Source organism: Pollicipes pollicipes, unplaced genomic scaffold (assembly GCF_011947565.3).
Source record: "Pollicipes pollicipes isolate AB1234 unplaced genomic scaffold, Ppol_2.1 Scaffold_4295;HRSCAF=5057_pilon_pilon_pilon, whole genome shotgun sequence".
In the NCBI taxonomy this organism is placed as follows: Eukaryota; Metazoa; Arthropoda; class Thecostraca; order Pollicipedomorpha; family Pollicipedidae; genus Pollicipes; species Pollicipes pollicipes.
The window spans coordinates 38,106,060-38,129,574 of record NW_023596461.1 but is presented as its reverse complement, the minus strand read 5'-3'; the positions used below and the strand labels follow the sequence as shown (position 1 = coordinate 38,129,574).

At 57.2% G+C, this 23,515-nt stretch overlaps 1 protein-coding gene across 7 annotated transcripts; it reads left to right on the top strand.

Moving 5' to 3' along the window:
• Positions 1–25: 25 nt before the first annotated feature.
• LOC119096459 (sodium/hydrogen exchanger 7) lies at positions 26–23,515 on the top strand. Of its 7 annotated transcripts, none has more exons than XM_037219370.1 (16): positions 26–123; positions 733–999; positions 1,373–1,510; positions 7,084–7,235; positions 7,784–7,860; positions 10,279–10,479; positions 11,099–11,349; positions 13,476–13,678; positions 14,463–14,574; positions 15,428–15,578; positions 15,995–16,055; positions 16,559–16,582; positions 17,881–18,072; positions 18,652–18,756; positions 21,093–21,148; positions 23,186–23,271. In XM_037219370.1, coding segments are annotated over exons 2-16 (1,908 nt in total). In that variant the 5' UTR covers positions 26–123; positions 733–815; the 3' UTR covers positions 23,187–23,271. The 7 variants fall into 7 exon arrangements, with proteins under 7 accessions (XP_037075265.1, XP_037075263.1, XP_037075259.1 ...); XM_037219368.1 differs by having other exon boundaries at positions 21,090–21,148; XM_037219364.1 differs by lacking the exon at positions 21,093–21,148 and having other exon boundaries at positions 23,186–23,515.

Here is a 23,515-nt window from a genome sequence, read left to right as displayed (position 1 = left end):
CCTAGATTATTGCACTGTGCTCAAATGAACGCGAGACTGGCAAGAATCGAGAAATCGAGAATATACGGTCGTTTTGGCGACGAAGTGCACAGTGGGCACGTGATCGTGCAGCTTTAGACTGGGGTGTGTATTGCGGAAAAGCTATGATTGTCCGGTGTACATACTTGCTTGCGTCGTTTCAGTGCGTGTTTAATTTTGTTGTCTGAGGCCGGTATCAGTTCACGGCTAGCGGGCTTCCATGGTGGTGTTGATTTGTAATTGGGACCATGCAAACATGAACCTAGTTATCATATTTTTCCTGAATTATACAGTCTGTGCAGCACACGATTGATGCTTTCACAAGTTCTGTCTGGACAATGTTGTAACTGCTGTTTCCTGTCAGGACTGAATGTTTCAATGCTTTGTTAATTTTTCCTACGAATTTTTGACTTGCACACAAGTGGTGCATGAAAACCATGCATGGCTTGCTTGCTCGTGCTACAGACAAGTATACTAACATGCTGGATGCCTATTGCTTTTCATAGTTGCTACACATTTGATGGCTCAAAGATTGTCTTATTTATGTGGTAACAGTTTCCAAAATAATGTTTCCAAGGCATTCAAATGCTTGGTGGTATGAGTTGGCACTTCTTTTCATAGTTCATGTAATCCTTTGAGATGTAAAAGGAGATGCTATTGATCTGGTAATAGTATCCATATGGTTGGGTTTTATTCATCCATATTATGTTTCAGAGCATGTATATGATATGACAACAGCAAGAGGACTAGCTTTCTGCTGATATAGCTATTAAGGAAGCAATCTACTCAGCACCAGTATGTCTCTAAGCAGCGAAAAAAGTGACATTGAGCTGGATGAGAAAATCAAACAACAGCACCGAATTGACAGCTTGAACATACTGTTGTATATGCTCCTTCTGATCACTACTGTGTTGACAATATGGATGTTCAAGCACAGAAGAATGCGCTATCTACATGAAACTGGATTGGCTTTGATTTTTGGTGAGACGTATGCTATGTCTGTATTTGCCCTTTGCAATGATTTTATGCCTTGACATAAAGGCTATACTTAAATTGAATTTAAACTTGAACTATATTTTTAGGTAGGATCATGTTTACCACTACTGATAATTGATATTATTTTAGTATGTGTAGTCTCCTAATATAATTCTTAAGGTACAAATCCAAATTAGAGCACTATTTAATGCTTACCTTTTGCTTGTAGCAGAAGTCACTATCCAATTTGCTAGCTGATATTTTCTGAACATTCCTACTGTTAGGAATTGCTATTTTTGAAAATGGTGTTCATACAGCCTGTTGACCACTGCCCATGTAACCAATGCAGCATAAAACTAACTCCTTATTTACTCCACAGGCCTGGTGGTGGGTGCCCTCATCCGTTACACAGGTGACCCCTCGGCAATCACACATGTGGAGGTTCAGGCAGTGCCACACTCCAACTACAATGAGTCACTGCCACCTGACTATCTATGGTTTCGGATGAAACGGAAGAGTAAGTGTGCCATGTTTTTAATGCTGGGGATGCTGCAGTTAACTGATGAAAGTCAAGAGTGTAACAGTCAAATGTCATCTCTGTGTGCACACAATCTGAAGATGCACACATACATGTGTTGCTGTGTTAGTAATTCCCATTGATGTGGCCACAGCTTTCCTTTTTCATCTTGCCATGGAACAGTGGCCACATCCACAGGCCTTGCCAATGACATATTTTTGTATGATGTTTTCATTGCCAGGATTTTGGCCATTGCTTCTAAATGAATGGTTATGCACATGTTTCTGTAAACAGGTAGTCATGTGTACCATTGTGTTAGCAGCTTTGTGGTGCTGAATCAGACTGTGCAAAACATACATGCTGGCCTTGGCACATTCCAAGTGTGGAACCCCATCAGAAAGGTTTGTTCAGCATTCATTACCATGGCAGGCAAATCTGGTGCGTGCTTGCGAGGCCGCAACTGTGACGCGAAAATTCAGATGTGTGGTGCACATGTTGAATTTGGTGCCATTGGGAGCTCAGAATTACAGCAGCTGCTGTCTGTCCAGTACTGCAGCATCTGACGATAGCTCCGTCAGCTGCAGCATGGCCTTACATTGGTCCTCTGTTTGGGGTTCAAACCTCACAAAAGGGCCAGCATAGCCCAGTTGGTGGTAAGCTTTCCAACCTCAGCGTTGGACCCAGAGGGGGGGAGGGGGCACAGGGCCATGCCCACCCCTTGGGCCCTGAAACGGCCCATTGGCTCCGGGTGACCCATAGGCGGCCAAACAGGTATAATTTTTAAACACCAAACGCAACAAAAATGGATATCTCTGGACTTCCAGGCACCCAAGAACAGTTGTAAACAAAGATGAAGGGCTTATGAGAAGTCAGAAAAGAAAAAAACCAAGGATTGGAAAAGCTGTGAGCAGGAAATTTTAAGCACCATTGCACTGTCTAGGGGCCCTTTGCTGTTTCCGGGGGCCTGTATGCCCACTTGCAGGATCATTTCGATCGTTAATGAGCGTTCCACGTTGCCCTTCATTTCATTGCATTTACTCAGAAGACCCTGCGCTGTTGTTGGGCCCTTCTTGTTATCGTGCAGGGGCACTCTTGCCAATCACGTGCCCTTCCACGCATTCTTTCCATTCGCCAGAGGCTCTGGGAGCTATAACCGAGGTCCCATACCTTAAACTGCCGGAGTATTCTCGGTTGCCCAGGGGTCTTTTCCGTAGGTCTCGGTTAACCTACCGACACACTTGCGGTATGCTCATGGGCCTCTACATTGGTCTAGTCGTTTCCAATTATCTCTCACTTGCTTAGTGCCCTACACTCTTGTCGGGAACAAATCTGCTGACCTGCTTGGGCACACCAGTCGTTCGGGGACCCTCTACATTGAGTCTTGGGTACTTCTTTTCTGAATGGGTGCCCCACGCTCTTGTGGGGGGTCTATCTAATAACCTGTTCGGACACATTCGAACGTTCGGGGGCCCTCCAGATTGGGCCTTAGGCACGTGCTATTTGAGTGGGGGCGCTCTGTTCGCCTCCTCGGCCACACTGGATTGCTCGGGGCCCTGCATATTGGTTCTTGATGTTTGAATTTAGGGCTCTGTGCTCCTATCGGGGTCATCTAATAACCTGTTCGGGTGCACTCCATCTCTTTCGGGAGCCCTCCGTACCGGGTTTCGGGCACTTCTTATTTGAATGGAGGGCCTTACGCTCCTGTCGGGGCCCCTTCTCATAAGATGCTCGAGCCCATTGGATCGTGGGGGACCTCCTCATCTGGTTGTGGGTACTTCCTTTTTGAATGGAGGACCCTCCACTCTTTTCGGGGGCCTTATCTGTTAACCCGCCCTGGCGCACTGGATTATTCGGGGCCCTCCATATTGTGTAGTGGGTACTTCATCTTTGAACGGAAGGCCCTACGCTCTTGACGGGGCCTCATCTGTTAACCAACGCGAGCACACTCGAATATCTGGGGGCCACAACCACCACTATCTAAGTAGTGGTTCGCGTCTGAAAAGAAGTGGCTCGCGTGGGAAAAGTAGCGGTTCGCGTCGGAAAAGTAGCGTGTTACGTCGGAAAAGTAGCGGTTAGTGTCGGGAAAGCAACGTTTGGCGTCTGAAAAGTAGTGTTTCGCGTGGGAAAAGTAGCGGTTCGCGTGGGAAAAGTGGCGGTTCGCGCGGGAAAAGTAGCGGTTCGCGTCGGAAAAGTAGCGTGTTGCGTCGGAAAAGTAGCGGTTGGTGTCAGGAAAGTAGCGTTTTGCGCCGGAAAAGCAACGGTTGGCGTCGGGAATGCAGCAATTCGCGTCAGTTGGACAAAGGCTAAGACGGCCGGGTTGTTGCGAGGTGACCGTGGCATGCTTTTATCACGTTAGATTATTTGGCCCTATTTGGTATACAGACTAGCAAACAATGTTAGACGGCCCACAACTGCTCAACTGGGTTGATAGAGCCAGGGTTTCTGAACGGCTTTGCTTGTCGTGTTCTTTTTGTCCCAAGCGTAGATAAACGTAGAAAGACACGCGTACGTGAGTGTGGTGCATCATTGAACGAAGGAGTATGGTGCTACAATTTCTTCAGAGCAAGCGATGTGTATATCTACACGCGCACTTAAACGGATTGCGATGAAAATGTTCCGGCAGTTCTCCCTGAAATGGTCGTCAACATACCTTTACAATAAGCCTCTTCGCGAAGACAACAACTTTCTTTGAGGAAAGTCGCACGGACACCCTGTAACCTGTAAGACAACACAATTTTCCTGAAACTAAGCTTATTTCCATTTGTCTTCTTCGCTTATGATTGCGCGGTTACCGCGCTGGACTGCTCTTTACCAGCCCGAGGCCGTGCGTAGTTGCTGACCACGAGGGTTTGGCTGTGGTGAGGTGTGGAGCGTCCGTGCTGGAGGACGAGCTTGGGTCGGCCGCGCCGCTGCGGTGTCTGCTGTGACGCGGCGGGTGGTGACGTCACCGTGACCCGCCGGTCCGCCCGCTGCCGCTGCTGCTGATCTCACATTCGCCGGTGCTGACCTGGCCGTCCTGCTGGTCGGACCAAGGCACACGCTGTGTGTGGGGTGTCCTGACCGCTGCTGGCATGCTACCCTGTCCAGTACCCTGCTGCTGGCTCTGCCTCTGCTGCTGACCTGACACGTGAATACCCGACCCTGCTGACCTGACCCTTGCTCACCTGCACTCCGCTAACCTGACTCCTTATGACCAGATCCTAACCTGATCCCTGCTTATCTGACCCTTGCTTACATAACCTCCGCTCACCAGACCCTCGCTGACCTGACCCTTGCCACCTTGACCCGTGGCGACCTGACCTGCACTGATCTGACCTTGCTGGGCTCCTTCTGCCTGTGCTGAGCCGACCGCCCGCGATAGTCCGGGTGACCAGGTGCTATTTGTCTGACCGACAGTGCCGCCCGGGGAGGGGAGCGGCCCCGGTAAGGCGCCTGCCCGCTGGCATGCGCGATGTGCGCGCGCCCGTGGGTGTGTGTGTGTGTGTGTGTGTGTGTTTTTGGGCGATCAGGTATTGCTGCACGCATCGATCGGACGCCCCAGCCCCCTCCCCCTCCCCACTGGCCGCCGCCCGCGGCTGGCGTCTCGCGGCCACACTGAGGCGCCGGCTCAGGTTACCGACGCGGAGCGGCACGACGGCGGACACCGGCACGCCCGCGGTCGCCGCCGGGTCTAACACGACGGTCCGGTCGTGTAGCGCGTCGAGGTTGGGTCAGGTGTTACCGGGGCAAGAGAACGGCAGACCGGTGAGACCAGACCAGACCAGGTCAAAGGCGGAGTCTAGCAGCGACCATGGAACTTGTGTTGTTGGATTGCAACCCCGCTTGGCCGAAGTTCTCGCACAGCGATTGGTTCTGAGAAGGTGTGTGACACTGCACGGTATATCAAGTTAGAAAACGAGGAAAATGTAAAATATGGTCCGTTCGGCCATGCTGCTGATATCACCAGCGGTGTACACATATTCAACCCGGACGGCTGGAGTCTCGCAGTGGAAGCTGTCGGTCATGCTGCTGAAATCACCAACGGTGTACACATATTCAACGCTGATGGCTGGAGTCTCACAATGGAAGCTGTCGGCCATGCTGCTGAAATCACCAACGGTGTACGCATATTCAACGCTGATGGCTGGAGTCTTGCAATGGAAGCTGTCGGTCATGCCGCTGAAATCACCAACGGTGTGCGCATATTCAACGCTGATGGCTGGAGTCTCGCGATAGAAGCTGTCGGTCATGCTGCTAAAATCACCAACAGTGTACACATATTCAACGCTGACGGCTGGAGTCCCGCAGCGCAAGCTGACACCAGATAATGCGTCATAATTTGCTAGTTCTATTTTTTCCTAGGATATTATTTCACTGGGCCGATTTGAATAAATGATCCGTCATATTCCGGCCGGGTCATAAGCGTTGGCTGTACATGCTAGCATTACTGCATTCTTACTTGTGTGAGTCACCAAACGAATTTGTTTGGTTCGTTCAGCATCCCATTTTCAGATCACACGTACATACCTCGTACTGATGTCCCGTGTTTAAAAATGTTCTTCTTTTAGGCATGTGACTCACCGTAGTAGTACCTATATTAAAACCACGCACAGGCAGATATCATCCCAGATAGCGCCAGTGCTGGCCGTTGTTGACTGCCGTTCGCTGGGAACGGACCGTTGCTGCGGTGCACTCATGCTCGTCTCGACACGGCCAGGCCGCCGGTGCGGCTTGAGGTAGCCCCCGACGTTAATCAGCTTACACGTCCTCACGTGACGCGAGCGGGGCGTTGGCATGCTTTGTCCTAACGACTGACGGGCGGTCAGGGCAGCTCGGCGCCGGTCTGAGCGTCGGGAGAGACGACGGCGGGGTCCCGCATGCGCCTGCTTCCGCGGCAGCGAGGCGAACTGGGCGATGCGCCAGTGTCAGCGGCGTCATGGCGTCGGGAGGGGTTTTCAGCAGACCCACCATTGACTCGGTGCACGCGGTGATGGTCGAGCAACTGGGAGTGCGTGGCACGGGCGGGCGGCAGCCTGATCTCTGTCTGTCGCCTGTCCCACTGGTGCGCACCGTCGCCTCGTCAGTGATGGCGGACCGCACTCTGGCGTGATCTGCCGCTCGTTTCGCACGTGTGACGCACGGGGTTGGTGCATCGTACCGGGGTGTGGGGGCGGCGCACGGGACACCCGCCCCGGACGAGACGAGGGAGTCTCGGCGGCGCATGCCTTCCCCGCCCCCCGACCGCCGGCCGCGTGAGGCGCCGTGGCCTGACCCTGCTCGCCGCGGCCCTGCGTGATGGGAAGCGGGCCGTCCGGTTCGCAGGCGCTGTTGGGCTTGGTCTGAGACGCGGTCGTGACCTCCCTCTATCCTTGACCCGCGTTGTGTTGGTAGCATGGGGCGGCTGCGTTTGTCAGCGGTTCCCGGTGCGTCCCTTCATGACCCGGGCGTCGGTGGTACGACCCGTGCAGCGCTCCGACGGTCCTGACGGGGTGCCCGGCCGGACACGCTCTGTTCCCTGGTGGCCATGATGGGGCCGGCGGTGTGACCCGTGCCGACGGACGGTGAGACTGACCGCGCCTCACCTCGGCCGCCAGTGGAGAACAGGACGTACGCCTACCTGCTCACGGGCGAGGTGGAGGACGCCACCGGCAACGAGTTCGCCCAGCAGGCCACCTTCGACCCGGAGATCTTCTTTAACATCGTGCTGCCACCCATCATCTTTAACGCTGGCTACAGCCTGAAGCGGGTGAGCGACGCGGGGATGGAGAGGGTGGGGGGCGCGGTCCGCCGTCAGCCGTCCGGTGCCAATCGATACGGCGGCGGACGATTCATGTGTCGGCCGCGGACGGCGCCCCCGCTCGGCGGACGTCGCGCCCGGCCGCGGTCGACGGCGCGGGGTGGCCACCCGCAGACGGCGCGACAAGTTACGACCGCGTGGGGCCCGGCGCCGGCGGCCACCGAACACCTGTGGCAACGTCGCAGGTCAAGTCGCCGTTGTCTCGTGCAGGAGAATGACGATGCGTGTTGGAGACTTGGTACCGTGCTTTATTTTACCACAGACGCTGTGTCTCCAGTTCGTGCTCGGTTTCTTTGACGCGTATTCAGTGTTTGACTGCGGTATGGCATGGCTTAGATGATAACCGAGGTCCTGATCCGTCGTTGAAGGCCGTCCAGTCACCTCGGCACAGCATAAACACGTCTCACCACAGCCGACATTGTGGGGTGTCTTGCGTCAGCTGATTGCTGACGGGCTGGGGTCCGCGCGGGAGTTACCGCCATGCGATTCTTTCGCAGAAATTCTTCTTTCGAAACCTAGGCTCAATCCTGTGCTTCGCCTTCATCGGGACAACGATCTCAGCGTTTGCGATCGGGTGAGTGTAACAGCTGGCGGCTGGACCACAAGGCCGTGTTCATGTGGTCAGTACTGCGGGAGCTCCCGTCGCTGCCCCGTCGAACTAAGGCAGCGGCTCTCGGCCGACCCCGCTCCCACTGAGGCCGCGTGATTCACGTTCAGAGGCCCAACAGAGGATGGAAGTGACGTCATGCCAATGACTTGCGGTCGATGTGCCTGCTCGGGAACGTGCAGCAGCCGGCGATGCCGTGCTGGATGACCGGCGGTGACGCATATCGACATCTGAGCTCAGGCTGGATTTGCCGACCCTCTTGTTTTGTGTCGCCTCCGACAGATGTCGCGTCTCTCGTGTGGACCTCTCGCTGCATTAGTGCCTCTGCTAACGTTACATTGCAGCGTTTCCCGTCCGGCCTTCATGATAGAAAGGATATTCTGAATCGTGCCAGCGCGCAGGCATGCCATTCATGCAGTGGTAGTGCCGCGAAAACAGTAGAATGCCCATCGTCTCAAGCTTGCAGGAAGTCAATAACAGCTCGAAGCGTGTTTTCGCGACAAACTCTGTACGTCGTTTGCCATTCGGTTCTGTTGTATCACGCTGGCGAGTTTTGAATGGATGATATCAGTGCAAGGTGGCGGACCTTAAGCCTCCAACTCAGGCGATACAACTGCTTCATGCTGACGGCTCATCTACGACCCGAAAGTGGCGGCCTTATCGCCAGACTAAGGCCAAGTGCGTAGTTCAAATGTGTGGACTGCGCGGGGTATCCGCGATCCGTCACCGCGACAGAACCTGCTCATAGTCGGATTCGGGCGATTTGTCGCCGCATTGTGCGGGGGCTGAGAGGAAGCTATCTCGCAACGCTCGGATGTAAGCAAACGTCGAGATTTCGCGACGAGGCAAGAGCCGCTTCCCATGTAGTCCCTTCGAAATTCTACAGACATTGTAGATCGCCAATTGAATCACATCAGAGAGAAACAGGCTCGACCCGTCGGTGGCTTGGACTGACGGAGTCGACATGACGCGTAGCGTGACTTCATCGACCAGAAGGGAATGGATTCGCGCACGGTTGGCATTATCTATTGATAGATATTCATATAATATTCTCTCCGTATGTATTGCAAGTGCGAGAGGTTCGCACTTACGCTTGTGGTTGCAGGCTAAGCTAATTGCCGCAATGCGGCTTAATGGCGGCGGCAGTCTGCATGCATACACCGCAGCGTGTGTCATAGTCTATATAAATGGAACGATATATAGTCATATATATATATATATATATATATATATATATATATATATATATATATAATATATATGTATAAAGACCGGCCCATTTATCCTTCACTGTATGTATACAAGCTCGTAACAAACGCGTCATATACCGTAGGACCCAGTTTCTGCTGTGTGCCACGGATTCGGGTGGTATTTTCATCCATGCGCTTTTTAGATTGTGCGATGTTTGTTGTGCGGCTGTAGGTCTGTTAACATGTTTGCTGACAACGTTATCGGCGGCGCGCATTTTGATCGATGTGGCCGTCATGGTCAGACGTCAGGTGCAGTGTTTTGACCGATGTGGCCGTCATGGTCAGACGTCAGGTGCGATGTTTTGACCGATGTGGACGTCATGGTCAGACGTCAGGTGCACAGTGTTTTGACCTATGTGGCCGTCGTGGTCAGACATCGGGTGCAGTGTTTTGACTGATGTGGCCGTCGTGGTCAGACGTCAGGTGCAGTGTTTTGATCGATGTGGCCGTCGTGGTCAGACGTCAGGTGCAGTGTTTTGACCCATGTGGCCGTCGTGGTCAGACGTCAGGTGCAGTATTTTGATCGATGTGGCCGTCGTGGTCAGACGTCAGGTGCGGTGTTTTGATCGATGTGGCCGTCGTGGTCAGCCGTCGGGTGCAGTGTTTTGGCAGCGTGACTGATGGCTTTCTTTGGACGCTGACATTGCGGTCCATTTCCGCTATTAGTGCCTGATCACGGTGCGAAAGTGTCGGCTTCAGACACTGTAGTGCTGCGTCTGGAAGGATTCGAGTGTCCCGCTGCGTTCTGTTGTGCCGGTGCCGGACTTGTGAGTGTCCAGTACGGAAATGTGCGTGCGTGCGTGCGTGCGTGCGTGCGTGCGTGCGTGCGTGCGTGCGTGCGTACGCGCTTGTGTGTATGGGTGCGCGTGTCCATGCGTGCGTAAATGCCTGCGTGCGTGCATACGTGTACGTCGTCCTGATATATGGGCCTCCTCTTCAGAAGCGTTGGCGTTTTGTCCGGATGCCTGACTGTCCTGTGCAGACGCCTGAGTGTCGTGTGTGAGTGCCCCGTCGGGCCGCGGAATGTCCTGTCTGGCCGTGTGAGTGTCCTATCGGGCCGGTTAAGTGTGTGAGTGTCCTATCGATCCCCAGCGGCGTGCAGTACCTGTCTGACCCCGGCTCTGTCGATCCCCAGCGGCGTGCAGTACACGTTCGGCCTGCTTTTCTCGTCGCCGCCGTCGCTGCTCGACTGCCTGTACTTCGGCGCGCTGATCTCGGCCACCGACCCCGTCACCATCCTGGCCATCTTCAACGACCTGCAGGTGGACGTCAACCTGTACGCCCTGGTATTCGGCGAGTCGGTGCTGAACGACGCCGTCGCCATCGTGCTAGTCACGTGAGTGGGGCGGCGGCGGCGGCGGCGGCGACTCGTGCCCGGGTTGTTCCCGGATCGTGCCCGGCTCGTCCCTGGCTCGTACCCGGCTCGCGCCCGGTTCGTTCCCGGGTTGTTCCCGGCTCGTCCCCGACTCGTCCCCGGCCCGTGCCCGGCTCGTGCCCGGCTCGTTGCCGGCTCGTGCCCGGCCCACTCCCGGCTCGTCCCCGGCTCGTCCCCGGCTCGTCCCCGGCTCGTCCCCGGCTCGTCCCCGGCTGGTGCCCGGCCCGCTCCCGGCTCGTCCCCGGCTCGTCCCCGGCTCGTCCCCGGCTGGTGCCCGGCCCGCTCCCGGCTCGTCCCCGGCTCGTCCCCGGCTGGTGCCCGGCCCGCTCCCGGCTCGTCCCCGGCTCGTCCCCGGCTCGTCCCCGGGCCCAGCTGGACCGCAGCCCAAGCGGGGCCGCCATGTCATGCCTCCAGCGGTTGTGGAATGTGGCCGACCTGTTGCCGCGGTAGCCAGAGCGCGGCTGCAATGGCCTCATTGTGTTGCCCGCGTTTGATGTTCCCAGCTACGGGGGATGCCAGACGCCGTAGTGTCAGTATTCTGAAACTGAAGTCGTCCACATCGCCGGCCTCTGTTCTGCAGCGCCATCGAGAACTACGCCAAGCTGTACGCCACCGGATCGGACGGCTTTGAGGCCATCGCCTTCCTGAAGGCGATCGGCCTCTTCTTCTACGTGTTCTTCTCGTCGTTCCTGCTGGGCTCCGTGATGGGCTGCGCCACGGCGCTGCTGACCAAGTTCACGCACATCCGCGACTTCCCGCTGCTGGAGAGCTCACTTTTCCTGCTCATGTCGTACTCGTCCTTCCTGATGGCCGAGGCCGCCGACCTGACCGGTAAGAGCGCCGACAGACGGACTGTGGGAGGTTGTGGGGTAGGGAAGGGAGGATGAAGAAAGGCTCGCTATCGGCCAGGCAGTGGGAGGGTACGGGGTGGGGAAGGGAGGATGAAGAAGCGGTAGCTATCCGGCAGGCAGTAGGAGGGTACGGGGTGGGGAAGGGAGGATGAAGAAGCGGTAGCTATCCGGCAGGCAGTAGGAGGGTACGGGGTGGGGAAGGGAGGATGAAGAAGCGGTAGCTATCCGGCAGGCAGTAGGAGGGTACGGGGTGGGGAAGGATGGTGAGGGAAGGCGCGCCGGCTGACGGGCACGTGAAGCGCGCTGGGACAAGAGCTCACCTTCCTACCGTGGTGAACACAGACAGCTGTATACCGGGCATCCGTTGGAGTGACCCGCTCGCCGTCTGATGTTACGGTGTCGCCAAGTGCTGTGCTCTGTGGAGCTTCGGTGGCCTCCAGTGGCGCGTGAGGACGTAACCGTAGTCGACTGGTCCGTGCCTTACATTCAGCGTGTGTTTGCATCCATGTGCCTGTAAGTACCACTGCGGCACTGGTTGATGGCGAAAGAAAGGAGAGCGGTGCGGCTAAGCGTGTTGATATCGCCTCGCCCCGCCTCGCAGCGCGGGTGCCCCACTTTTTTGGAATATTGGATCCATTTATTGATCTCAACTTCCGATTTTACTTCCCTTCTAATTGAAAAACGCTATGTCAACTCCGCAGGACGCAGAGACACCATTACATAATATCATCACATCACGTCCATTATAATTTTCCACAGCATCCAGTTTACCAGTAACAGTTGTGAGTTTGGTTATTCGAGCTCGTCCTCCCTGTCCCCTCCTGCTTCCCCTCATCCTTTCACGGAACACATATCCTGTCGATCTAGTGCCCTCCCGTGGCCTTATTCTATATGGCCCGTCCCTCTTGTCTATAGAACACACATACATATAACAACACCACAAGTTCGCACGAATTTTCTTAGCTCTTATCATAACGCACCCATCAACTTTTCTGTCACGTTCCACAGTAGCATGAACTCCTTGGCTGTATGTTTCATTACACGAACGCACGCTTTCGCTCTTCGGAAAGCCCTTAAACATATCAAAGACAAGGAGCGTCAGATTGCTCTCACTCTTACTTTGTTCCATATGGACGACCTGGCCAGCTTCAAAAACAGGTTTGAATCGTATTTACTGCCGGCATAAGTTCCAAAAAAACCGAGGCAGGTGTAGGTTCCATCGGCCGTATTCCCCACCGTCACTCCTGAGAGCACCTCGCACCTGGTCCCAAAACGCTACAACAGCTCGACAATTAATCATAAAATGTCAGGCTGGTCCGACCCCGTCTCTGCAAAAGACGCGCCTCCCATCAATTACTCCGTATATTTTCAGCATCTTGTTAGGTAGAAGCATTCTACGCCATGTGCAGAGTTGGGGCAACCTAAGCCCAATGTTTTTGTACTCGCGAGCTGGCGCCCCATTTGGCACGGCGTGTGGAGGCCCCACGAGCCGCAACGTCTGAGGTAGGGGCGTGGGAGTGTACACGGTGTGAAGCTCCGCGCCCCGGCCGTCAAACCGCGCGGCCGCCAGCTGCGCGCGCCCCCGCCGCCAAGGCTACTGCACCTGTGACGCGCCGTGAGCGTGGCATATGGGACCTGCACAGGTGCGGTCTAAAACAACACCACGGCCTGTGTACTTTATTACACCTCGAGGTGTATTAACACTGACGTGTTCAGTCTGGTGAAGACGAGGGTGGGGGGGGGGGGGGGGGGGGGGGGGCGAGGCAGGACTGGTGAGCTGACTATGACGAAAGGTGCAGCTGTGTATGCTTTTGATGGCCTTTTTAGCTTGAATATTGCGATGCACATTAATTATAGTGTGGTTTACAGGCTCAATATGTTGCTCAGTAGCTCGGGCTTAAAAGCGTTAGCCGCTGAAAGAGGGCCCTGCGTGCTTTGATATGCGTCGCTCTGCGTGCCGGAGGACCCGGTGTGGGGTAAGCGGCCGGGCGCCGGATCCCAGGTCCTCCGGCCGGCGTCTGACGTCATCTGTCACGCCACTCGTGGCCCGAGCTGCGAGGCGGCGCAGTGACTTGTAACGTCACCTGTGACGTCACCTGCCGGCAGGTATTGTGGCCGTGCTGTTCTGCGGCATCTGCCAGGCCCACTACACGTACAACAACCTCTCGGATGAGGCGCGCGTCAGGACCAAGGACTTCTTCGAGATGATCAACTTCCTGGCGGAGAACTTCATCTTCAGCTATATCGGAGTCTCGCTCTTCACATTCCCCAAACATCAGTGGGATTTCGCCTTCATCAGCTGCGCCTTTGTATCCTTTGACGGGCTACGAGAAGAGCGGCGTGGAAGGGGTACAGTAGCAGCACGCTGTTTGCTTTCTTTTTTGTGTGCGGTGTTTGTCGTGTGTGAAATTTCATTGATTGATTTATGATCGAGACTTTGAGGCGCGCCGACGACCAAGGTCATTTTGTACCCGAAAGCTCCGGGTGGGACCTGATCCGACATGATCGTGTTAAGTTGCACGTTTCGGTCGTTGCGATTCGCTGGGCTCGTCTTCCACTCGGTCTAGTTTGAGGTGTCGGGGATTGTCGAGTGTCGGGTCACTCTGCCCGCACTTGGCGTGCATGGCTGCTGGTCTATTCTCTCGGTCGCAGCCGCTGTGGCGCAGCCTTCAGGACAGTCACGACGCAGGATTAGCGGCGGGGCCTCATGTTCAGGTGGAAGGGGCTTCAGGACCACCTCCCCCGCCAACTCTGCTTCAGCCGCCCTCAACTTGGAGAGGAAAGCGGTGGGTGGAGACTTGACCACAGGTGGAGACCAGAGTGAGAATCCGTGGAGAACTTGGACTTTGCGTGAAAATGTGGGCAGCTCACAGTCCACTGGGCTGTGTCCACTCAGCGCCGGGTGAACGCCGGCTGCTGTCGCGGCGGGCCGGTGTCGGGTGAGCGCCGGCTGCTGACCGGCGTCGGGTCAGCGCCGGGTGAGCGCCGACTGCTGCCGCGGCGGGCAGACGGAGCCGCGGCCCCGCCTGCCGCGCCGGCCGCGGCTCCGCGGGCTCTGTAGCCGGTTAGTGTCCTTGACGGCGCCGTGTGCAGGTGTCGCTCTTCATCGGGCGTCTGCTGAACGTGTACCCGCTGTCCTGGCTGCTCAACCTGAAGCGTAGGCCGGTCATCCCGCTCAACTTCCAGCACATGATGTTCCTCTCCGGTGAGTGGCTATGGCGCGGTGTCTCTCTGCCACTGATGGTCTGGAACCCCGGCCGGGGAGACTTTCAGCTGCCCTGGATGGTAGGAGCCCAGAGCAGACGCCTTGAAGTGCCAGCACATTTGAAAGTTTGGCGCGGACGCCCAGTGTGTTAAATTGCAGGATTTGGGATGAAAGTAACGCATTTTACGGACGACTTCGGACTCTCAGTTTTAAATTCGTGTGATTGTCATCCCCATTCATGGACGGGTTAGGTTTACCGCTGATTTTGGTCTCCTTCAGGGCTTTGACGAAGGCATGTCAGTCCCCTTGTCATCTCCTGTCGAGGCAATTTTGATGAGCTGCTGACGACGAGGTGGCATGCATGATTTGTGCCTATGGTCTTGTCCATAATGATGGGGCTCCCACAAATATGTCGCCCAGAAGGCGTTTCCGTTTGATCGCCGAGAAAGAATCAGCCGGCACACGCGGTCCATATATGCCGTTGTGCGGCCTGTTCTGTTACATCAGATCCGCGTCAGGAGGGGCGCGTTCCTCATGTGTGAGCTGTTTATGGACGGGTGCCCTCCACACTCATTCGAACATTTGCGGCTTGGTATGCCAGCCCGCGTGACGTTTGCAAGGCGCTGAAGCCGCTCGCGCGGGGCGGAATCCCTCAGAGCGCCCGGCATTCGGAAATGGCCTCCAGGAGGTTCGAACGCACCGTATTGTAAACACAAATGCTGCACCCAGATCTACAGCGTCGGCCGCCGTGCGGGCCGTGCCATTTACTCGCTGCTGACGGGCTGCACCTCTGGGCGCTCCGTCGTAGTTCGTCTTCAGGCCTTCTGATCTGACCTCGTGGCCGTGTCCGTAGGGCTGCGGGGGGCCATAGCGTTCGCGCTGGCGATCCGGAACACGTACTCGGTGGGTCGGCAGACCATCCTCACGGCCACCTCCATCATCGTGGCCGTGACCGTCATCTACGGCGGCCTCACTACCCAGCTGCTGCTCTGGCTGGGCATACCGTGAGTCCTGCTGCTGGGGTAGCGACGCGGCAAGTCGGGCCGTTGGCTTCGTTGGCTTTGTGGGCGGAACAGAGTTTTGACAGAACAGAGTGGTGTGTGTTTTACACTTACAGGCTAAAGCGAGGCTTTGTTTGCCGGTCGGGTGCAGGCTGTTGCCATCACGCTCCGAAACGGTGAAATAGCATGTCGAAACAAGCGTTTGGCAGTCACTTTTAACGCCACCTGTTACCAATTCTCAGAAGCGTTGGCATGCCGAATCCTCACAAATCGTCTCGCGAAGGAAAACTCGTGAAAGGCGTGGGGCTCGGTCACGTCGAATGGCACCGCCATCGGCGGCCTTTCGGGATGTGTCGGGGGCCCGCCGTGAATGTCTCGCCAGCAGGGCGGCGGCTGACCTGACGTGACCTGGCCGGCAGTGTGGGCGGCGAGGAGGACGACGAGACGACCGGGCTGAACCAGCTGCAGCGCTGCCGCCCGGTGAGTGTGGGGTGCAGCCCGGTTGTGCCGCCGGGGCAGGGGCAGCCAGCGTCGCCCGTCCGGACCTGTGTGTATCGCTTCACTCGGCCTGTGGCGCTGCTGACTGCTTGGGGATGCCCGAGGACGGCGGTTTGACGTGTGGCTCGTACAAATCACACCAGCTGTGTCAAATGGCTGTCCTCAAATGTCCCACTCACTCAAGTGCGAGTCTTGGTTCCGCGTATTAATTGAAACTGTGCAAAGTTTTAAAACTTTCTCTCACTAAGACACGGGTCCGCCGTCCTCGGGTGCATTTTTATCAGCAGCTAACGGCTCAGTATTTTGTTTAGTTTGCTTATGCGTGGCTGATCTGCTTACAATGGGATGCGTTTCGTTCTTTTTGTAAGCTTGCCGTCGTTCGCGGACCGTGCGTATGAGTGAGTGCGCGTGCGGCGGGGTATGGTTTGTGACGTCGAGTGGCACGCCGTGCATTCAACTTTGACTCCTTGTTTTGCATGTTGCAGGTATATAGCGCGATGGAAGGAAGGGTAAGACTCTGCACCTTGCTTGGCGCAATGCATGGCCGGAACACCGTGCGTTTTAGACGCTTGTCCTCCTGTTGTTGTTCGCCAGCCGTGCAGGGCTGCACAAGACCAGCCATGTGACGTCTGCTCCCTGTCCCTCCACCCAGAGCTGGCTCAAAGTCGGATCGTGACGTGTGCTCCAGTGTTTGGGATGTAGCGGCCTGTACACTTAATTCTACTAGTCTTCCGCTGCACGGTGTCGTTTATTTCGTGGCGTAGCCATTCAGCCTTCTGGTTTTCGCGTGGACTGCGCGTTGAAAACCTTTGGGTGCAAATGACTTTGCCATTAAGCAGTAATGTACCCTAGTCTAGTGACTCGGGTTCACTCGTGCCGCGTGCCGGAACGTTTTCGGTGAACGATTATGAGGTACGGGGCAGTTTCATCTTTTGGCCCGTGTATTTCGAGACAAGCTGTTCCGCGAATGGTTGATCGTTCTCCCGATCAGACGTTGTGTTGATACCTTTGTCTGAAGTAACTGGTTTCCGTCCGTTGAGAGGGTCTCCGTAACTGAGTGCCACTCGGCGGTAGGCTATGCGCGCGCCGGAATTGAGACACCGTGTCGCTTTTGATGTGGCCTTTGTCTAACTTATGGCCATGTGCAGATTTGTGTCGAGATACGCGGTCCGTGACCACGGACACCCGGCGCAGGACCCGTACACTGTGTACCGGCCTGCGAGAGGCTGCCGGCCGTGAGGGGCTGCCGGCCGTGAGAGGCTGGCTCTTAGAGGCAGCCGACCGTAGAGGCCGGCCGTGAGAGGTAGCCGACCGTGAGAGGCGGCCCTGGGAGGCAGCCGGCCTTGAGAGACCGGCTTCGAGAGGCAGCCGGCCAGGAGAGGCTGCCGGCCGTGAGAGGCCGGCCGCGAGAGGCAGCCGGCCGCGAGAGGCAACCGGCCGTGAGAGGCAGCCGGCCGTGAGAGGCTGCCGGCCGTGAAAGGCCGGCCAGGAGAGGCAGCCGGCCGCGAGAGGCAGCCGGCCGTGAGGGGTTTCCGGCCGAGACAGACAGCCGGCCGTGACAGACAGCCGGCCGTGAGAGGCAGCCGGCCGTGAGAGGCAGCCTTGAGTGGCAGTTGGCTGTGAGAGGCCGGCCGTGAGAGGCAGCCGGCCGTGAGAGGCAGCCGTGAGAGGCTGCCAGCCTTGAGAGGCAGCCGTCCGTTAGAGGCAGCCGGCCATGAGAGGGTGCTAGGCGGCTGTGCGCTCTATGGTGTCCCATCCGGCCGATCAGCCGGCGCCGCACCGACGCCATCCGTACCTTGTCCGCCAGCGCGGCCAGCAGAACGAGACGGGCGCCAGAGACAACCCGGAGAAGGCGCTGCTGGTGCGGCTGTGGTCGGACTTCGACACCAGCTTCATGAAGCCGCTGCTGACGCACTCGCGGCCCACCCTGCTGGAAACGATGCCGCTTTGCTGCCATCCGTTAGCCCGCCTGCTAACCAGCACACAGCAGTTGACGCAGGTAATGATGACCTGCAGCTGACGCTGGTAACAACGCTCGGCGCCCAGCAGCTAACATTGGTAACAATGCAAAGGATATACAAGCTGACACAGATAACAACATGCAACAGCAGACAAGTAGACCAACATCCAATACTCAACATTTGACATTGGTAACAACACACAGCATACATTACTTTGTGCAGGCAACAGCGCGTGGCAACTGGCCCTGGAAATGACACTCAGCACTTAACAGCTTATGCTGGTAATGACATGCCACACCCAACAGCCGACACAGGTGCCACCAACCAGCCCTCAGCGGCTGACACAGTGACAACGCTTTACACCCAATAGCTGGAACGTAGTGGGATGCATCACCGCCGACTCATATTAGCAGCCAATCATGCCCAGCATTGCCTATCAGCTGACAGGAAAATAACTTGACCTGACGCTCCGCCCCTGCTCTCCTGACGGCCCGCCCCCTGCCATCTTGAAGCTCCGTCCCTGCCCTCCTGACGGCCCGCCTCCGCTCTCCTGACGGCCCGCCCCCTGCCATCGGGAAGCTTCTCCTGCCCTTCTGACGCTCCGCCCGCGGTGGCAGGACACGAGCAACAAGTACGAGGAAGACGGCGAGCTGTGCCTGGAGGCGGACGAGGCCAGCTTCCAGCACGGCGACAACGGCTCGGTGCACTCGAGCGGTCACCAGGTCAGGCGGCCGCGACGGACGCCAGGGCTCGTTGGGGCCTCGGGCGGGCCCGGGCCCGCTCTGGGGTCAGGGCACGCTTCCGATGGGTCTGGTTGAACCAGTAATGGCTGGGGCAATCAAGTCAAGGCTGGTACGTCGGGTTCACTTTGGCGGGGGCCGGGTTTGTGGGGCTACAGCTGGGTCCAGACGAGGGTTGCTGCCTTCCCTGGAAACAAGACGGGGCCGCTGTTGACCCGGCTGCGGGCCAGTAGGTGTGGAACGCTCCTGCGCGCTCCCTGACGGCCGCCTCGAGCTGCGGGTGGGTCGCGGACCCCCGGACAGCCGCGCCCTTCCGAGCTCACGACGATCGGCGCCGGTGCTCGCTCCCGCACGCGTTCTCATCCATGCTGTCACAGGCAGAGCGTGTATGTTGTCAATGGCATCGCCTTCCGCCGGACTGGGGCCTCGCTCCGGAGTGCGATGGTCCCTCGGTTTTATATTCGGGGTAATCCTGTTGTTGCTTTCCTCTCATTGTCGGCAAATTCTTCTCTGTGTGCACTAACTTCGGTGGCGGCGTGGCTCGTCTCATTTTTCTCCTGTGGTTTGATTGTATAGCCATGAAGGCTGAAACATTTGGCGCTGATGCACGCTTAACGGTCAGATATGCATGAAGGCCTCGTTAGGTAGACCGCAGTTATGACCAACCTTGGCGCGTACACGTGACTAGGTGTCGTCTGAGATCGACAGAGATAGGACAGGTTAGCTCCTAGGTTACGTACGTTCTTAGTCGCACCCCACCGGTCCGTTGTGATTGTAGCACCGTCGCAGTGTTGTCGCCCCATCGCAGCGTAGTCGCACCTCCCGTGTCTCACCAGTTAGCACCAGTGTACGTTGAGTGTCGATGATCTCCAGACACGCCCCCGGCTCTGTCCAGGGGCTGTCTTGTCCCAGTCATGGCGCCTTCAGGTGAGGGGGGGGGGGATGGTCTCGTGTGCGCCGCTAGCGGTCCCATGCCTCGGCGCGATTGCCGTTACTCTGTCCAGGGGTTGTCTTGTCCCAGTCATGGCGCCTTTTGGTGAGGGGGGGGGGGGGGTCTCGTGTGCGCCGCTAGCGGTCCCATGGCTCCGCGCAATTGCCGTTACTCTGGCCGGGGGCTGGCCGGCCCTCCGTGACATCCTGCCGTGGATTCCCTGGCGTTGCAGTCTCCGTGATGGGCTCCCGCCTGACCTGAGCTGGCGTCTGAGTCAGCACTTGGCTGTGATGTTCGCCTCTCGTGTGTCCGTGTGAGCCTCAGAGGCGTGTCGTCTTTACCAGTTGTGTGGTGTCCCTCACGGGAGCTACACTCCGTGATCCCCTCGTGGGAGCGGTATACACTTTGAGTCAACCCGTCCGGTGGCTGTGCGTGTAATGTGGCTACATGACTGGCAGCACTTAAACGTGATGCTGCGTTTCGCTGAACGTGTCCGATTGTCCGTGGCCGTGGTCGTGTTTGGACTATACACGCTCTGATGCGTTCTAAGCGTGCTCACCGTGTCTGTCTGCACCTGTAGTGGGGGTACACGCTGCTCCCCATCTCTGAGTTGCGCCAGGCGCGCGCGCGACACCTGCTCTCCTGAGCCGTGAGTGGGCGCCGGCCGCGCAGCTGACCGCGGACGGGAGAGCCTGCTGCACGCCCGGGGGATATAGGCACTCTGGCGGCTGTGTTGGGCTGGGGAGCGCCGACTGCGGTGGATCGGTGGACGAGGGCCGGGCTTGACCGGCGGCAGCCCCGGCCGGCGGAGGCCCCGGTCGATGGAGAGCCCGGCCGGTGGAGGCCCCGGCCGGTGGAGGGCCCGGCCGGTGGAGGCCTCTGCTGTCTGCCGCCGAGGGTGATTGCGGAGGTATCGTGCACGGCAGATCGGCAGAGGTGACGGTTGTGGTCGGCTGCTTCTTGGTCTGGTGGTGACGGTCGTGGCGGTAAGGCGGTTGGGGACGGTCGGGTTGCACGTTTCATGCGGCATGGTAATGGCGTTCCGGGAGGGACCGCCTGATGCTAGCTTCATTGGGATGGACGTGGGCAGCATAAGATTTACTGGCCCCCGTCGGCCAGTAACTTGAAAACTTGTCGATGCAGTCTTGACCGATTTCACCAACCATTTAGTGTGGTCGGACTGGGCGTGTATTCAGTGACGTTTCGACGGTGGTAGGGCCAGTTCCTGTCGCCATCCCCCCCCCCCCCCCCCCTGTGATGGACGACCGCTCAAAAGCAACCGCCACACACTTGCTGTGCAGAAGCCCCGCATCGCACCCGTTGTTCGGCGTGGCCACGTTACTGACACCCTGTCTGTTCCCTGCGCATGCGCGATGACCCAAAGCAGTCATCCGGTCCGGACGTGGACGCCATAGATCTGACACCCGCTGCCAGCCACATGTGGTAGGACGGCGGCTGGCCTGCACGGCCGATCTGTGTGTGTGTTTGTGTGCGTGTGCGTGTGTGTGTGCGTGTGTGTGTGCGTGTGCGTGTGTGTTTGTTTGTGTGTGTATGACCACCATTCTGCGCGAGATTTTCCACACGGACTGGGACTACCTGTGGACACTGTGCTTGCCTCTCTCGCAATGATTGGCGTCGGGTCGTGGGGCCCCGCACGTCCGGGGCATAGTGCACTGGGATGATGAGAGGACCCCGGAAGCAAGCGTGCGACCGTTGTCAGAACTGGCCCGCTGTTCGTGCCTCAACGGCTCTAGGTGCCAGATGAGACACGTGGGCGACGCCGGACACTGGCTGCGCCGCTCGTGAGACACGCCCTGTCCAACGCTCGCAACACGCCTTGCGTCTCGTCCTTGAGACACTGCTCACCGCATGCTTCTGGGGATTGGGTCAGTTTGGCCGGTGGCCAGTCTGCGCCCTCTGCTTGCGTTGGTGTGGGTCTGGCTTGCCACTCTCTTGTCTCTAATGCGCTTCAATCTCATCTCTGACTGCCTGTGCGTGCGGCCCACTCCTCGCTTTTTCCGAGTTGTTTGTCTGCAGGGAGCTTGTATCGATACTGTACGAGGTTACAAACGACTAACTAGCTCACGCTCATCGCTGAGCGTCATCATGAACTCACCATAGTGCTCGCCTTAATCTCGTCTATACGAATGGAAACTTGTGACTTGGACGTTTTTTCGAGACAGGCGTTGCATTCAAAACATAAGCTACGTATGCGTGATTTCTTGCAGCCCGGGAACGCTCTTGTATGAGCGTACGCGCAGTCTGTCGTGTTCCGTTGCGCTTAGCCAGGTGGCAAGCTGTTTGTCATGTTTTTGCTCTCATGTGTGGGAATATGACGTCATATCGTGTGCGATATGGTTTGAATTTTTAGGTCGTTGCAGACCGTGCAGCATTTTGCACCGCAAAGCTCTTTCCATTGAGTCTGTAAGTCAAACATCGTGCGCGCCTAACCTTTAGCTCTCTATTATTCAGGCAGGCGTGCCTTCGTTGACTCTAAAGGCCAAACAACGCTGAGATCTGAGGTTATGACCAGACTTGTGCTTCGCCAGGTCTTACCCCGCATCAGCTTGGTTTCGTATGCAGGCCTTGGCAGTGTCGGTATTGGACCTCAGGCCATGCTATTATAGGCCAGTTATAGCCTTTACTCGAGACAATCCAGCTTCTAAAGCGGTGTTGGCAGTTTGCATATATTCTCACCTGTTCTGACCACTGGGTTTATTTTTTCGCCTTGTGTTGATCACGCGGAGGGGACGACTCAAGTGAAAGAGCCGCACTGAACTCCAGTCGGCTTTCAACAGCTAAGGACGCGGCGGCTTTGTCTTTTGGGCGTTGGCAATCTTGGGGAAAGGATTGCGTAGTCAAATCAACCTATTTTGGTTCTTATTGCGCATGATTGACGCGTCTGAACATGATGGGACATGAAGACGTAGTCTCGTATCTGAAGACAAGAGAATTCAGTTTTGTGTGCTTGGATACGTAAGACTTAACCGAAGATTTACAATAGAAATCATATCACAAAAGGTTATGCTATTACAAAAAGCTACGGTCCCTATCATGACATCCGCACAGAATATTGGACTTAGGTGATTCTTCTGTGACGGCGGCTTCGCCTCCCTTGTAAGTGACGCCACCGTCGCTCAACTTTCTGTACGGTTACACGAATGGTGAAACAGCACTGTTCTGCTGCCATTAATTTTGTCCCCGTCTGGCGGTCTGGCTACCGCTCGCTGTATTGTGACCTGGCCACCGGTTCATGGCTGTGATGATAACCCTACTCCTGCCCCCTGTCTGGCGACCTGACTCCTGTCCCCCGTCAAGTGCCGAGGTTCCCGTGCCGTGCCTGGCGCCGCAGTGGTCGTCTCGTGTGTGTCCTGTGCGCCGCGTGCCGCCCGTCCGATGTTGCTTGGCGCCGCCCTGCTCGCTCCGGTGGCGCCGTCCAGAGCGTGCCGTCGGGTGACCCCAGTGGCCGGCTGCACGCAGATGGCCGCCGTCTCTGACGACGGCGACCTGGGTACCGGCTCGACGGCGGGCTACCAGCGGACGCCGGCGCCCCCCGTCTCCACGCGCGTCCACCTGCAAGGGCACGGGCGCGGCGACAGCTTGTAGGGGCGGCCGCCGCCCGAGCTCGGCCACGCTATGTCGGAGGCCGCTGTGATGTCCGCCACGAGGGCGCCGCCGCCGCCGCCGCCGCCGCCGCCGGCTCTGCTGCGATTTTACAGGGCTCAGCTGCTTCGAGATTATCGGGGCGGTGCTGTCGTGGCGCTTCTCTGCTGCGAGGAGAAGCGAGGCGCAGGTCCATTCCTCTGCTGC

Excerpts from the sequence above, each read along its gene's own strand:
- LOC119096459 (XM_037219364.1), top strand. The coding sequence starts at position 816 with ATGTCTCTAAGCAGCGAAAAAAGTGACATTGAGCTGGATGAGAAAATC. Across the intron at positions 18,073-18,651 it reads GCACACAGCAGTTGACGCAG|GACACGAGCAACAAGTACGA; the intron begins GTAATGATGACC and ends CCGCGGTGGCAG. Across the intron at positions 18,757-23,185 it reads TGCACTCGAGCGGTCACCAG|ATGGCCGCCGTCTCTGACGA; the intron begins GTCAGGCGGCCG and ends GGCTGCACGCAG.